This window comes from Prionailurus bengalensis, chromosome E2, assembly GCF_016509475.1.
Source record: "Prionailurus bengalensis isolate Pbe53 chromosome E2, Fcat_Pben_1.1_paternal_pri, whole genome shotgun sequence".
Lineage (NCBI taxonomy): Eukaryota > Metazoa > Chordata > Mammalia > Carnivora > Felidae > Prionailurus > Prionailurus bengalensis.
The window spans coordinates 42,785,285-42,802,593 of NC_057352.1; the positions used below are offsets into that span (position 1 = coordinate 42,785,285).

At 44.2% G+C, this 17,309-nt stretch overlaps 1 protein-coding gene across 2 annotated transcripts in view; it reads right to left on the reverse strand.

The window, feature by feature from the left end:
• The window catches only part of CMTM4 (CKLF like MARVEL transmembrane domain containing 4), a 62,763-nt gene that overhangs the window by 8,983 nt on the left and 36,471 nt on the right, over positions 1–17,309 (reverse strand). For both annotated transcript variants that reach the window (XM_043599408.1, XM_043599407.1), the window contains exon 2: positions 2,825–3,001. In XM_043599408.1, coding sequence (XP_043455343.1) covers positions 2,825–3,001 — 177 coding nt within the window. The remainder of the gene's footprint in view (positions 1–2,824; positions 3,002–17,309) is intronic.

A 17,309-nucleotide genomic window follows, 5' to 3' on the forward strand; every position in this document is an offset into this window, starting at 1 on the left:
CACTTCAGTACGACTGAATAATGTGGTAGTCACCAAGCAGAAAGCCCTTCATGATTAAAATAGGAAAATCCAGGACGCCTGAGTGGCTCAGTTGGGTAAGTGTCCAACTCTTGATTTCGGCTCGGGTCATGATCTCTCGGTTCATGAGGTCGAGCCCCGTGTTGGGCTTTGTGCTAACAGCACAGAGCCTGCTTGAGATTCTCTGTCTCCCTGTCTCTCTGCCTCTCCCTGCTTGCGCCCTCTCTTTCTCTCAAAAATAAGTAAACTTTAAAAAAAATAGAAAAAATACGAATTCCAGAAAGCTAAGTAGGTATTTCTGGGGATAAAGACCAATATGAATTAGTTATAAAGCTGCAGTGTGAAGTCTTTTAACAGATTCACAGCTGTCAAATCAGAAGATAAGACTGAATTAAGGGAGTAAAGCCAATCCTGGCAGAAGTCTGCAGGAGAAAGATGTGGCTGATAGAAAACAACTCTCGTGGGGCACCTGGGTGGCTCAGTGAGTTCAGTGTCCAACTTCGGCTCAGGTCATCATCTCACAGTTCGTGAGTTCAAGCCCCGCGTTGGGCTCTGTGCTAACAGCTCAGAGCCTAGAGCCTGCTTTGGATTCTGTGTCTCCTCTCTCTGTCCCTCACCCACTTGCTTGCTCTCTCTCTCAAAAATAAACAAATATTTAAAAAATTTTGTTAATAGTTAAAAAAAAAAAGAAAACCACTCTCACTTATGATAATATTAATACTTCTTATACAGGGTTATGGGAGGGGGGGGTGGGCTAAATGGGTAAGGAATTAAGGAATTTACTCCTGAAGTCACTGCTTCACTATATACTAATTTGGATGTAAATCTTAAAAAATAAAGTTAAATTATAAAAAAAAAATACTTCTTATGCAGGCAGCAGCGCACACTGGCTTGAGGTCCTCTTATACACATTGTTTCATTTCCTTCTTAAAACAAGCCTGTAAAATACTATCGCCTCCACCTTACCAATGGTGGCCTTCAACATGCGGCTGTAAGTGACCTGCCCAGAGTCACACACAGATCTGAAGAACCACCTTGCACTTGAACCCAAAAATGTCTAATTCAAAGTCCCTGGTCTTCCTGGCAGCCACTTCTTTGTCAAACGGGTCCTCCGGCACTTTGCATTCTGGTTGGAGGAGGCTAATGAGGTTGTCCTATGCCCTCTGTCTACTACACTGTCAATTTAAATGGATAAATGCTCACAACTCTGTGAACATTTTTTAATGGAGAACACAAACTTTATCTTAAAAATACTTGAGGGGCGCCTGGGTGGCTCAGTCGGTTGGGCGTCCGACTTCGGCTCAGGTCATGATCTCACAGTTCATGGGTTCGAGCCCCGCGTCTGGCTCTGTGCTGACGGCTCAGAGCCTGCAGCCTGCTTCGGATTCTGTGTCTCCCTCTCTCTCTGACCCTCCCCCGTTCATGCTCTGTCTCTCTCTGTCTCAAAAATAAATAAACATTAAAAAAATATTAAAAAAAAAAATTAAAAATACTTAAGATGCTGGGGCACCTGGGTGGCTCAGTCAGTTAAGCGTCTGACTTCAGCTTGCATCATGATCTCGCGGTTTGTGAGTTCAATCCCCGTGTCGGGCTCAGTGCTGACGGCTCAGGGCCTGGAGCCTGCTTCGGATTCTGTGTCTCCCTCTCTCTGGCCCTCCCCTGCTCATACTGTGTCTCTCTCAAAAATAAACAAACATTAAAAAATAAAAATAAAAACCACCTGAGATGCTAAAACCTGTCACAAAACCAGGACAAATCCAGCTGAGTTTTCGACTGAAATCAGCTTTTCTAGTTCAGCTCTCCTTTTATATTCCCTCCCAGGAGTTCGAACAACACAAAGAGTATTCTGCCAGGAAGACCCGCTCCTCTCCGTACCCCACAGGATCACCATGGGGGTGGCCTTCCCAGGCAAGGGGACCTCCTCCCTGGCTCCTGCACCCGGGGCACACTTTCCATGCTGCCGCACACACCCAGCACTAGGCAGCAAGACAGGAGCTCACACAAGGGTGGGCGGTCTGCAGCACCCTCCCTGCTCCTGCCACCCTGCAGCTTCTCAGGAGGCACAGAGGGGGAGGCAGCTGACTGTGCTTTCTTGTGTCTCTGACCGATTTCCTTTGGGCTCTTGCACGTGAGTGTTTGCAAAGAAACATCAAGAAAACCAAGTGCTATTATTAAGTTTCCTTTCTCATTCAGCAGGGTAAGGAAAAGTAACACAAGTCCAGGAACAGGGGCCCGGGAGGGACCAGGCCTAAGCTTCCCATGCTGATCAGAGGGTGAGCCAGTCATTAAGAACCCAAACCGTCGAGAGGGCACGCTTTTTCCACTCAAGACTCTGATCAAACCACCAAACCCTCTGCGTCCTACCAGTTGCTTTGAATTTAATGATAATCCTAGGCTTTGCAACTCATTGGTCATTTTCATTCATAATTTCAATTCTTCCTGAATCAATACTTTTGTAAATGGCTTTTGGGTCCAGTGTGAAAAAAAAATAAAGGTATTAATTCCATTTTCTCTTTCCAGATTCTGTAAATATCAACATTACCAATCTTCTCTGGGGATCATAAAATTGAAATGACATCTTTAAAGGGGTCAAAATAATTTTTATGATGGTTTTACCATTAGTGAAGATTCAAATTACCTTATAGTTTCATCCAACCCAGTAAAGAAATTTAAAATTTCACAGTTGAATTACAACAAAATATTTAAGTATCAAAATGAACTGGAACCAAACAGCACACGGAGAGGTTCCAAATTTCCCTCGGAGCCGAGCGGCACCCAGGGTCAGAGAGTGATGACCTATACTCACTGTCAGGTTCCAGTTGATCTGGGGGATCCTCATGTGAAGGTTCAGACTGAACAGAATCAGCAAGACTCCAGTCACCACAAATGCACTACAGCTCACAAACTCAAAGAAGTAGAGGCCTTCACACGGAGAGCACTCCATGATGGTCTCTATGCAGATGAAAGCAATCAGGGCCAAAATCTAGGAAGAAAATTGGAAACACACATGTATGTGTATATTTAGTACATGGCCGTGGACGTATATGCCTGCCACGTTTAACTAAAACTCCACCACCACCATATGCAGCCAGAGTTTTCCTCTGGGGACGACAGCATCACCGTAAGGAATACAACCTGATGAAATTCTTACAAAACAGGTATAGAGGGTAGAATTCCTGATGCGGACACCTCGCACGACAGCCCCCCCGACACCGTCCGGGTGTGGCCCTCGTGAGGAAACAGAAAGGAACATCTCTGTGATGTTTTCAGTTCTGCCTCTGCCACCAGTAAGTGGACTCTGCCTACACACGTTTCCAATTTATAGTCCCCACCACAATTATGCCAAACACGGAGAGGGCAGGGTCCAAATGGTGTCCGTTTATGCCATCTGCAACTGCCCGGGTGGTTCAAGCGGAGGTCACGCAGACTGACTGGGACCCCTGAGGGCTTTAAGACAGGGACGAGTAAAATCCCTCCTCCCAGTTACAAGTCCCTAAAAGTGAGGCCTACCTAATTAATTCATGAGCTATGTTTTTTAAAAGTTATCACTGGAGGGGCGCCTGGGTGGCTCAGACAGGCAAGAGTCTGACTCCGGATTTTGGCTCAGGTCATGATCTCACAGTTCCTGGGTTTGAACCCCACACTGGGCTCCGTGCTGACAGTGCAGAGCCTACTTGGGATTCTCTCTCCCTCCTTCTCTCTCTGCCTCTTTTCTGCTTGCCTTCTCTCTCAAAATAAATAAACTTTAAAAAACTTTTTTAATAAAAAATTTAAAAATAAAAGTTATCACTGTACTTGGTCAGAAAAAGTTGGAACGGCAGCTTATAAAAACATTGAACATTTTACCAGTAATGGCATCGGTTTCTTTCTGAAGAACCAAAGTAATATTCCAGCAATATGTCCCCGGAGATCAGAGCTCATAGTTAAACAGGTATCAGTGGAAATTACCAGGTAAGCTTTTAAAAGATTTCAGGATGGGGAGTGCCTGGGTGGCTCAGTGAAGCATCTGATTCTTGGTTTCTGCTCAGGTCATGATCTGATGGTTAATGTGTTCGAGCCCTGAATCGGGCTTTGTGCAGACAGCATGGAGCCTGCATGGGATTCTCTCTCTCCCTCTCTCTCTGCCCCTCTGTCACTCACTCTCTCTGTCTCTCTGTCAAAATAAATAAATCAAAACTTAAAAAAACAAAACAAAAAAAAGATTTCAGGACCAGGTGCCTGGGTGGCTCAGTAGGTTGGGCAGCCGACTTGGGCTCAGGTCAGGATTTCACAGTTGATGATTTCAATCCCCAAGTCGGGCTCTTTGCTGACAGCTCAGAGCCTGGAGCCTGCTTTGGATTGTGTGTGTGTGTCGCTCTCTCTCTCTCTCTCTCCAAAATAAACAAATATTTAAAAAAAAAAATTTTTTTTTTTTAAATTTCAGGAGGAGGAGGAGGGGTTCCAATGGCTGAATTAATGGGCCAATGATCAGGACAGGTCAGGTGGTCTTTTACCTAAAACCTAAGATCAGTCTTAGTCTCCCAGCCTCTACTCTACCGCTTCTCTAACAGAGCACTTCTCAGACCACCACATGTCAAGCCTGGGCGAGAACCTGAGGTGAGCCCCCACTTCAAAGGTCCAGGAGGCATAGGCAGGCGACTCGGTGGTCCCAGATTTGTCCTTAGAGCCACCAACAGCAGCATCACGAAAGAGCCCATCAGAAGTCCAGAATTTTTTTTTTTTAATGTTTATGTATTTTTGAAAGACAGAGAGCTGGCAACAGGCAGAGAGAGAGACACACAGAGAATGCGAAGCAGGCTCCAGGCTCTGAGCTGTCGGCACAGAGCCCGACACGAGCCTAGAACTCAGGAACCGTGAGATCATGACCTGAGCTGAAGTCGGACGCTTAACTGACTAAGCCACCTAGGCACCCAAGAAGTACAGAATCTCTGCCTCTCCTCCTTGACCTACAGAGTCAGAATGTTGTTGTTGTTGTTTGACAAGATCCCCAGATAATTAAACTTTGGGAAAACCCCAAGGCATGGGCTGCTCTGTGACCTCTGACTACTGGAGTCCCACATGTGCCTTTCAGTGCCGGACTCAATGCCACCTCCTCCCCATGCCTTCCCAGATTGTCTCTCTCCCTGCCAGACATTATTTGATTGCCCCTTCTCCTGGGAAGGCTTGTTCATCTGTGATTGCATTCTACCCTTTTTTAAACTTGCTATTATGTCTCTCTCTGCCTCGTGAGCTTTTTGAAGGCAGGGAAGGGCCAGCCCATCTCTTTCCTCCTGAGGCACCAAAGCACAGTAACTTGCACACTGCCAGCAAACAGGGCCTCGGGAGCCACGAAAAACCCACACCCACAATTGCTAACTTGCTTGGCAGGATCTCCACGTGAAAGGCAGGGCAGGGTGGCGCCACTCTATCCACTATCAACATCAATACTTCCACACTGGGGTGCTTGGGTGACTCATTCAGTTAAAAGTCTCTGGCTCTTGATTTCGGCTCAGGTCATGATCTCACAGTTCATGGAATCGAGCCCCACGTCCGGCTCCGCGCTGACAGCCCAGAGCCTGCTTGGGATTCTCTCTCTTCGCTCCCACCCCCTCCTGCCCTGCTTGTGCCCTCTCTCTCTCTCTCTCTCTCTCTCTCTCTCTCTCTCTCTCAAAATAAATAAAAATAAACATTAAAAAATATATATATTTCCACACAGCAATCATAAAAGACACTTCTATCAATACATGGTTTGTGCTTCTATTTTAAGTCAGAGCATGCTGAGACGGGGGTCTTTAAGCACACATTTTGTGCGTCTCCTGATCGCTCTTGTTACAATTCTCTGCAGAAGCAGAGACTTGAATTCTCCATCTGAATTTCATGCCTGACTTGCAATCAGTTCACAAAGAAGTAGTTCATATAAGGGAAACTCCTCAATTTTTTTCTTCCCCCTGTAATTGGATCTAGTAATCCTGGGCAAGAAATAACACACTGTACTGATGAGTTACAAATGTTTCTGGTATGCTAACTTCAACCATATTTGTGTGGGAAGGTAACACCTACAATCTTAAATATTAAAAACGGTTTCAAGAATATGCAAATCTAATAGGCCACTCAATACAGCAGTGAACAAAACAAACAATCTCTGCTCTCTAGCCCATATTCTAATGAAGGAGAAGCTTTTAAAAATTAAATTAAAAATACAGTACGCGAGGCAGTGTTAAGTGCAAAGGGGGAAAAAAATCCAAGCAGGGAAGGAGAATGCAGTGTAACCAGGGCAAAGGTGTTTGAAATGTTAGGCAGAGTGACATGAAAGCCTCACCGAGAATATTCTAGATTTATATGAAGTTTATCATTTATCACAGTCTATTACAAACGATATTCAAATGAAAGAGAATTTCGACTGCCCCCATTCTGACCTCAGTCTGTTCTGATTGAGTTCTTCTTTCCAGTTTATCTCTTAACTTGGGCCAAACACCCTGTGAGCAAAGCATCCTGTGATGGAAACCGAAACTGTCCCCTCAAGCAACAGGCACTGCCCTGAGCCAGCAAGAGCCAGCAAGAGCCAGTGGGGCCGACCCCAAGACAATGATCAACCTGACCTCTACTGACCAGCTGCAAGTACCCACCGACTTTTGTCCCACATTTTCCTTCTATAAACCTGGAAGCATTTTCAGCACGTGGGAGATGTCTTTGAGACGTCGTTCGCGGTCTTCCCAGGGCGCGCCTCCCTGAAATCAATTCCTTTCTTCTTTCCCCGCCACTCACCTCTGCCTTTGGACTTTGTCAGCGGCCAGTGGCTGAACCCAGTCTGTCTGGAACCCCCCGAGCCAGGTGCTCTTGCACCCCAGTTACAAAAGGATAAAATTAAACAGCAAATGGAGAGATACACAGGGCAAGGTCCAAAAGCGTCTCTAACACAGGAGCTCTGTCCTGCAGAGTTTGGAACGCACGGCCCTCCTGGCAGGTACATACACATTTTGGTTTACCAGCCTGGAAGCTGTCAAGTCTTGCCTTCAGAGTTTTTAGAGCTCGGTTTGCAGCCCCTTCCTAGAGGCCGGTGGGTGGGGCTGAACTCTCTATCACAAGGTAGCTTCGACCAGGAACCAGCCTCCATCGTTAGGTGCCTTCCGCAACAGTCCTCTCATTAACACAAACTCAGGTGTGGTTGAAAGGGAGTTGCTAAGAAGAGCAAAAGACACCTCTCATCATTTGGGAAACTTCAAGGGTTTTAAGAGCTCTGTGCCAGAAATGAGATGAAGACCAAGTATATTATTTCCTGTTATAAATCACAGTGTCATGAGTATTAATAGGTAGACAGAGATACAGATAGATACACACACACACAGCTATACACATACATTAATCAATCCCCTTTTGATAGGTATTTAAGCAGCTTCTAATATCGTTGCGAATAAGCAGTACACTTATTTGCCTGCCTTTTGGCACAGCAAATGTCAAATTTTCCTCCAGCACAGTGAAGTCTACTGCTAAAGTAAAACCTACCTATTGACCAACAAGAAGAAAGTACGAACTCAAAGTTAATGCTGGAAGCCAACAACTTCAAGGCAACCCAAGAGTCAGAAGTAATTCAACTTATAACAGTTTTGCAGTAGACAAATATCACAATGTAAAATAGTACAGAGTTGTTCAAAAAGGTGCAAATAAGTAACAGCCCTTCTATTTGCTAATTGAGGGATCATGTGTGTCCTTGACAGGGCCCTTTCCATGTAGCACCTACCAACTGACCAAGAGTATTTTTTCATAGTTGGCAAACAAATTTATACTAAAAGGTTGCCAGCAGCTAATTATGACTGGCGAACTCAAAAAGCAGGAAGGGAAAAAAATGTTGACTGATTAAGTTACTATTAAAACTTTTCAAAATTTTGGGGCGCCTGGGTGGCTCAGCCGGTTAAGCGTCCGGCTCTTGGCTTTGGTTCACGTCATGATCTCACGGTTAGTGAGTTCGAGTCCCATATTGGGCTCCGTGCTGACAGTGCAGAGCCTGCTTGGGATTCTCTCTCTCCCCTCCCCTCTCTCTCTGCCCCTCCCCCAATTGGCACACACTCTCTCTCAAATAAATAAACTTTAAAAATAAATAAATAAAACTTTTAAAAATTTCACAAGACCCCATGTTACTATTGGTGGAAGTGTCCAGCGTCAGGACCTTCCTGGAGGCCACAGTAATCAACGGCACTGTTCACCAGTACATCCCATTCTCCCCCTTGCAGGCACACTGTAGGGTTGGAGGCTTGTGGTGTGAGATGTTCCCCATGCAGATTTATTCTCAAGATGATGGAGTTTCTGCCTCAGAACTCCACAAGTGCCGCTCCAGCTTGCTATCATGACTCCTCACCAGGTGGCAATGGAGTATCAATGGGCATTCTGGGGATTTGGCTAATTGGAAGCTGAGTAAGAGACAGGTTACATTTGGGTTCAGTTGTCACTTCCACACATAGTTACTGTAAATCCCCCCACCGCAGGAATGGCTTCCAGATACACTCTGAGCTGACATCATGAAGAAGAAACAGGCCCTAAAATTCACAAGATAGACCAAGATTATATTCAATAATGCAGAGTATGTAATTATAAGCACATACATATGTTCTCCCTTTTTGGTGGGAATCACATGAAATAGAATTGATCAGGGAATGCAAACTGGTGGTTTGAGGAGGTTCCTCAAAAAGTTAAAAATAGAACTACTCTATAACCCAGATATTGCACTACTAGGTATATACCCAAGGGATACAGGTGTGCTATTTCGAACGAGCATATGCACCCCAATGTTTATAGCAGCACTGACAATAGCCAAGGTATGGAAAGAGCCCAAATGTCCATCAATGGATGCATGGATAAAGAAGATGTGGTATATATATACAATGGAGTATTACTCGGCAATCAAAAAGAATGAAATCCTGCCATTTGCAACGACGTGGATGGAACTGGAGGGTATTGTGCTAAGTGAAGTCAGTCAGTCAGTCAGAGAAAGACAAAAATCATTTGACTTCACTCATATGAGGACTTTAAGAGACAAAACAGATGAACATAAGGAAAGGGAAGCATAATATAAAAACAGGGAGAGACACAAAACATCAGAGACTCTTAAATACTGAGAACAAACTGAGGGTTGCAGGAGGGGTTTGGGAGGGGGGGGATGGGCTCAGTGGGTAAGGGGATGAAACACTGGAATCTACTCCAGAAATCATTACTGCACTCTATGCTAACTTGGATGAAATTAATTAATTAATTAATTAAAATAAAATAAAATAAAATAAAATAGATCAGAATTCCAGGGTGTATGGCAGGAACCTACAGCAGTGCTACAAAGAATGAGAACGTGTGTGGAAGATGACAATTCATGCATCCCAATTTGTAAGACGCTATCTGACAAACCCTGAAATGATGCGGTCAGAAAGCCCCAAAGACAACGGCGCTCAAAATGGCCTCCAGTGCATTGAAACCGACCAAAGAAGCCAACGTGCCAGTGACAACCTGCTACACACATTCATCCATAAGAGGATGTACAGAGCATAGCAGCCTAACAGCACAGGCAATGGTGCTGCTCAATACAAAATAGTGGCAATTTAAAATGTGAGTTGCTCGGGGCACCTGTCTGGCTCAGTTGGTGGAGGCTGCAATTCTTGATCTTGGGGTTGTGAGTTCGAGCCCCACACTGGGCATACAGATTATTTAAAAAGAAAATCTTAAAAAATAATAATACAATTTAAATTGTTCTAGTGTACGCCTACATTTTTGTATACTCTGATTGATTCTGTATACTTTTTCAATATTAAACTGATCATACTAAAAATTCAAATATGACCTATATTAGTGGAGGCCTAAAAACAGAAAGAAAACAGTTCTTAAATTCATAATTTTGTGTGTTTCTCATTAAAAATATTCATTCTTGTACCTAGATTTCTATTTTTAATTTAATATATTTTTCCTGTGGGAAAAGTGGGCCTCCAACATCACGAGTCTCAAGCCACTTACAGCCTGCAACTACTTCTGGTTTGAATAACAAAAAGTTTGAATGGGTGAGAGATCTGGCAATGGCCAGTGGGGACGCTCCCTCTCCCTGCCTCAGCAGCCAGCAGTGTTCCGGGAGGGGGTGGCCTCTGAGTAAGGCTCATGGGAGATGTGTACTATTCGTGAAAAGAAAACCTCCTTTGTGTTAAGCCATTGAGATTTTAGTTTGTTTGTTGCTGAAGCATAATCCAGCTCATACAGACTAGGAAGGGAACTCCTAGGAAGGAAATTTCACAACATGTTCTAGGTCTCTAGTACAAAACTGCTTATTTTACTAGATGAATATGTCATTCACTCTTTTTCTTTTCTTTTTAAGGTTATTTATTTTGAGAGCGAGCATTCGCACAAGTGAGGGAAGGGCAGACAGAGTGAGGGAGAGGGAGAATCCCAAGCAGAATGTGGGGCTTGAACTCACAAACCTTAAGATCATGATCTGAGCCAAAGCTGGATGCTTAACCAAGCCACCCAGATGCCCATTACCACTCGTAAAGACACCAGATCCAAATGGTTTTACAAACTCTTACCAGATTGTCAAGGTAAAGATATAGAGATGTTGACTATGGTATTTAAACTTTTAAAACAAAAGCATAAAATATTTGGAATTTCAGGAATCCGTCTATGTGGTAGGACTATGGATAGATTTTTTTTTTTTAAGATTTTATTAAGTAATCTCTACACCCAACATGGGGCTCGAACTCACAACCCCAAGATCAAGAGTTGCACACTGCACTAATGGAACCAGCCAGGCACCCCATGTAGGCTTCTTTGACTTTCCAGAATTTCCACAATGAGGATGTGTGCTTTTATTTTAAAAAATTAAATATTCCATGCATAAACACTTTTTGAAACACACTGGCTTATTATGAGTTAAATGTTAGTGACCTCTAAGTATCAATCCTTACTTGTTTTGAAACCATTCATGAATATTTAAAATCGACATTAAAAGCTCTAATGGAAAATGAAAGTCACTCTGCAAGTCCATGTTGGTCCCATTTCTTTATCAGAAGACTTCATCATTCCTAAACCCTTCCTGAGAGCACACAACCCCTTTTCTGGAAGCCACTGCACTCTAAGTGCAGGGAGTGAGCACAGAACAACCTGGAGACCAGCACGTAATAAAAAGGCCGGCCTTACTCTAATGTGACGGCAGGGACCCCCATGAAGGAAGAGTAACCCTAATAGGTATAAAGATATCTTCAAAGATCAGATGAAATCCTAACCTTCCTTGATTATTAGTTTATCAAAGGATCTAATCAAACTCACTTAAAGATATGCATACAAGTCGGTGAAGCATCTGACTTCAGTTCAGGTCATCTCACAGTTCGTGGGTTCGAGCCCCGCATTGGGCTCTGTGCTGACAGCTCAGAGCCTGGAGCCTGCTTCCGATTCTGTCTCCCTCTCTGTCTGCCCCTCCCCCACTTGTGCTCCCTCACTCTCTCTCTCTCTCTCTCTCTCTCTCTCTCTCAAAAATAAAATAAACACACACAAAGAAATTTAAGATATGCATACAAACAAAAATCACAATATTTAAAAATAGTTTTAAGGAGTCTCAAAACCACCAGATGCAAAATGACCAAATGAAGACTATCTCCAACAATCTGAATCTGCAGTGGCTCCTATGTGGCCACACAACTTCTCCAGTGACCCTGACTGCTCTGTGGCACCTAGAGGCTTGCTGGGATTAGGGTCTCAGTTCCAACACAGCCAACACACCTCATTATACACACAAAGACAGGTAACCATTCAGGTGCCAAGGCTCAGTGCCCAGAGAAGTGCTGAGGTTTGGAAAACTGACAGTCGCCGAGAGCTTGGGCAGCAGCAGAGGTCTTGAGAAGTCTTCCTAGGCGCAACTGGACTCAGGGGGTCTCAGAGGAGAAGCAGGAGAGAAAGCTTGTGTGAGGTGGTGACTCACTTTCAAACTGAGATCCTTGGCTGGGGGTAAAGTGGAGGGCAGGGACAGAACCCAGTCCTTGACCAAAGTACCTCAGTTTTCATGTTTATACTCCCATTAACAGTCGGTCCTAAACTTCACTGACCAAACAGAACGCCTCTTTATAGCCTTCTCAACTAATGTTCCAGGAAGCATCCAAATCATGAGCCTGGTTTCTACACTGGGAAATTATTTCTGTTGTGCTTTAAAAAACAGTATTTTGGGGGTGCCTGGGTGGCTCAGTCAGTTAAGCATCTGACTTCGGCTCAGGTCATGATTGCTTCAGATCCTCTGTCCCCCTCTGCTCCTCCCCAACTGGCGTGGGCGTACACGCTGTCTCTCTCTCTCTTTCTCTCTCTCTCTCTCTCTCTCAAAAATAAATGAATCTTATGAATGAATCAATGAATCAATGGATCAAATGTCCCTCTTCCCACGAAAACTGAAAAAAATATTTGAAAGATGAGACATGGCTTGTATTTAGCCTCAAAGACCCGACGCTGCTTCTGCTGTAAGCCTTCCTGATGAGCAGAAGGGAGAAGCGAGAGAGGGCAGGAGAGGTGCAAGGCAGTGACCACGCCTCAGAACCAGCTCCATTCTTAACCACCTCACGGCGGAGACTGAGACTGGAGCCAGAGCTAGAAGCGCAGAAGGGGCACGAGGCCTTTCCCCCACCATCTTTCTGCATCCTGAGGCCAGGGGTTGTAAGCTGCTCTCCATATGTACAGGCTTTTAAATGACAGAGCACCTTAAAACAGAAGCTGCCAGGCCAGAAGCCACGCTGCGTGTTCTGCAGAGGGCCTCCAATGGCTGGCCGTGTGCTGCCAGCCACCTCAGAATAACAATGGTTTGCATGTAGGAGCATCTGTAAGGTAGGGATGCTCTCAGGCCCCATGCTGGGCACGGTCCATTCGCTGTCTGATACTCGCTCAGGAAGCAGGTGGCATCTCCATCGTGTGGCCAGAAGATTGGTCCAAGGCCCCAAAGCTGTGGTTCCACGGACCTCGTTCTCCTAGGCCAGACTTCTAACATAGAACTTACTTACCAGGGTCTAGTTCCTCCCCACACTCTTGGAAAAAAGCAACACTGTATGACTTCTCTTCAAGGAACACAGTAGGAGACCCGGCAACCAGTGCCACAAGGCTCCCTGACGAAGCACACAACTTTGATCATTCTCAAAGGGATCTAACTACAGTAACATCTTAATTTGCCTAACCAGAATAACCCACTGAGTTGCCACTCTCAAGGGAGGCCATCCCCTGAGGAAAGCAGATTTAAAATATTTCCCTCCTCTCTCCCCTGAGACAATCGAGCACTGAGCAAATCTGGGGGAAGGGGGTGGTTCTCAAACAAAGGAGCTAATGGTGTCAAGGGATTTGAGCTATGGATTTGAGAGAGGCGGAGATTTAAAACAGAACTACCTGCTTAGGAAGGGCAAGGACCCCCTCAGGCGTTAAAGCCACCAAGGCTGGCCGGGGAGCACTGTTTAGGCAGAATTGGTTTAACCAAAGGAGCCAAGGGGCAGAGGCAAATAAGTGCCTTATTGTTGAGAAGAAAGGGAGAGACAGACAAAAGGGGAGAGGGAGGCTGCCAAGGACTCAGGGCAGAAAGAAGAAAACCGAGACCAGGGCAAGGTGACCAGCACCTCCACCAGCTCTGTTAGGCATGCCCCGCGGGTAGCCACATTCGGAGCAGTGCCCGCTTCAAACCCCGAAGGCTTTGTTTTCTGTGAAGGACAGAAGTCTCGAGCTGCTGTTGGCCTGGTCTGGTCTGAGCCGGGGGTGTTACAAGGCCAACCCAACAGGTGTTCCTGATAGATTTTCCAAGCCAGGGTCTACTGTGTAAATAATTTTGCCATTTTGAAATCCTAAAGCCATACACATAAGTTAAGAGTTGAACTCAGGGGACTGCATTTCAAGTTCTTTTTTTCTTTTCTTTTCTTTTCTTTTTTTTGGCAAGACTCTCACCTTTAACATAAATTATCAGACTTATAGCATAAGTGAGCTCGATCACACACACATTAAACCCACAGGTCACTTGTACACAGTGGCTGGCCATGGCATACCACAGTGTTAGATCAAAACAGGTCTATTTTTAGACGTCCAACTACGTACGGCACATAACAGTATTCCCGATGAAGTGCAAAACATCTTGTTTTTTAAAAAAGTTTAGAAAATCTTATTATGTGGTTTGATGATAGAATTGCACATGACTTCAGAAAACCACAGGACGGTCAGCATCTTTCTTGCCAAAAAAATGCCCACAACATTTTCCTGCAAATGCCACCCTGCCCAAAAAGCTACATTTTCAGACCGTTTAAAGTAGTAACGGAGCAAAAACAACGCACATGTAGATGTGGAGGACACAAGAGACGAGCTGCCTTCAAACCACACACATGTGAAGATGGTTAACGATGCTGCTGGCATTCGGGTTTCCTTTCCCCTCCCTTCCTTTCTCATGTCCTTGCTTCATGGATAAAGCTGAAATCCCAGGAAGTAGCCTCCCACCCCTCATGATTCAAAAGTAAAACCTGCCCCCTCTCCTTCATCTCTCTGCTTTAACTCTTGGGCACCTCCCCACCGCAGCATCTCTGAAAAACACCTTAACCAAATGGCAAGAAGGGCACTGTTTTTCTCATTGAATGAGAAACTAGCAGTCCAAAGAGGAGCTTTTTTCCTCCTCTTGGATTAATTTGGGGTCAAAATAGTGAAATCCATATCCTAAGAGACCAGGAGATAGATAGACAGAAAGATAGATAAAATAGATAATATATATAAATGTATATATTTGAATAACATTCAAATCTTGGTTTCTAAATACTATCATTTTCCAGTGAAAGGAACCAGGGCTCCCTTGGAGAATTCGAGGGCTGAGGTAGGGAAATCTAAGAGGAGTCTGGATATCTTGTGCCTGAGGATGAAGGGAACATGTCTAAAGGACATTGGAGACAGTTCCAAAGGGCTCCCACTGGCCAAATCTGGGACAATTTGAGCACCAAAATAAATAATAACAGTTAAATATTAAAAGACTGTGAATAAAACATGAACCCATGAGCCCATACTGACATAAATAAACAGGGGAGAAGAGAAAACTCTTCCTTACAGTTGAAATCCAGCTAATAAATACAGAAGGAGTGATGGATTCAGACAATCGCCATTTGGCAACCTGAATTCGAGCAAGAATCAATGGATATTAAAACTCATGAGGAAAAGTTTGAGGAGCTACAGGATATTTACATGCTCTAAAAGTATCTCCCCACAAAAAATACTTACTAATTATATAGGAAAAAATAGTAACTTGACAGTGGAGAAGCCTGGCAGATATCACTTTAACCAAGTTCGGATTACCAGTAATGGCACGAATCTAGCTCATTTGCCTCTGATATGAGGCACGAAGAAAAATGCCCATCATTTCTGTGGTATTCTTGACAATACCACAAAATAAGCAGCATCTAAACATGAGAAAACGTCAAACTCAAATTGAGGGGCATTCTACAAAATAAATGGCCTGTATTCCTCTAAAATGTCAATGTCACAGAACACAAAGGCTGTGGAACTATTCCAGATTCAAGGAGATTAAAAAGACGTGACGACTGAACCCAATACATGACCCAGGATTTTCTTGTACTATATAGAGCAGTCTTGAGACAACCAGAGAAACATGAATAAGGTCTAAAGTTTAGCTTCAGTATTTTATCAGTGTTAATTTCCTGACTTTGATCATCTTCCTGCGGTTTTGTAACAACACCTTTGTAACAACACCAGTCTTACCTTTAAAGACATTGACATATTGAAGGATAAATAGGCATCACGTATGCACTACATGCTCAAAAGAGTTAAAATATTATATAAATATACACATACACACACATACACCTACACACAGAAAGAAAGGATAAAGTAAATGTGGTAAAAAGTTAACATTTGGAGAATCCAGGAGAAAGTATGTATTATTCAGTACCATCCTTGCAACCTTTGTGTAAGTCTGAAATTATTTCAAAACCAAAGGTCTTTTTAAATGACCAGAAATACTGAAATCTATTAAATATAGAAAAATCCATGAGTTTTTAATGGGTCATTTCAAGTGGGTGAAACCCCACTGTTTACCTTTGGGGGTTGCTAAAGCATCAGCTTGTTATTAGAAAGCAAGTAAAGGACAAAGACCAAGCAGGTACCTTGCTTGCCTTTCCAGTACAAACTGTATTTGAAGGCAATCAAATGGGTGATGAGGGAAAGTTCCTTACCAGAATTCCAGCTAGTAAATGCAGAAGGAATGACAGAATTAGAAAATTACCAGTTGGTAATGGACCTGGGCCAGTTTCTGAACCCACCTGAAAGCTAGATGTTGGGGCGCCTGGGTGGCTCAGTCAGTTAAGCGTCCGACTTCGGCTCAGGTCATGATCTCGCGGTCCGTGAGTTCGAGCCCCGCGTCGGGCTCTGTGCTGACGGCTCAGAGCCTGGAGCCTGTTTCAGATTCTGTGTCTCCCTCTCTCTGACCCTCCCCCGTTCATGGTCTGCCTCTCTCTGTCTCAAAAATAAATAAACGTTAAAAAAAAAAAAATTAAAAAAAAAAAAGCTAGATGTTAACTTGGTTGTATTCAATAAATATATATATATATTTTTTTTTTCCTCTGCCAACTTATCAAAATCATCCTTCTAACCCCCATTTGTGTCACCCTCCACTAAAGCTTTCTATGGCGCTTCAGCTCAATTACCCTCCCCTCACTCAGACTTCTGTAGCTCTTGGTCTAAAACCAATGGTTCACATACTTGGTTCACATGGAGACCTTTTCAAAATTCTGAAACCAATACTCTACTCCAGAACAAAGTTTCCCAAACTTGGCACTATTGACACTTCGGACTGGAGAATTCTTTGTTGTGGGGGTTGTCCTGTGCATCGTCTGATGTTTAGCAGCATCCCTGGCCTCTACCCGCCAGGTGCCAGTACTCAACCCACCCCCGTGGTGGCAACCAAAAATGTCTCCAAATACTGTCACATGTTCCCTGAGGGGCAAAATCTCCCATTTCCAAGGAGAACCACTGATCCAGGTTACGATCATCATTGGCTGTTAAGCTATTAAGTAAAAGGTCAACGAGGAGTTTTAAATAGCTGGATCAGGCTCAAAACACCTGTACCCACCAGTCAATCCTGGCATCACTGAAAGTGAGACAATCAGACACTGCTTTCTGATATCGATGCAATAGGTTGTACACAGCAGGACCTAGAAAACTTTCTTGCCACCCCCTAAAATCGAGCCTCCAGAGCTAACCCTAGTGTACAGGAAATGGAAGTTAGAAAAGCATGTTGGGGCACCTGGGTGGCTCAGCTGGTTGAGCGTCCAACTCTTGGTTTCAGCCCA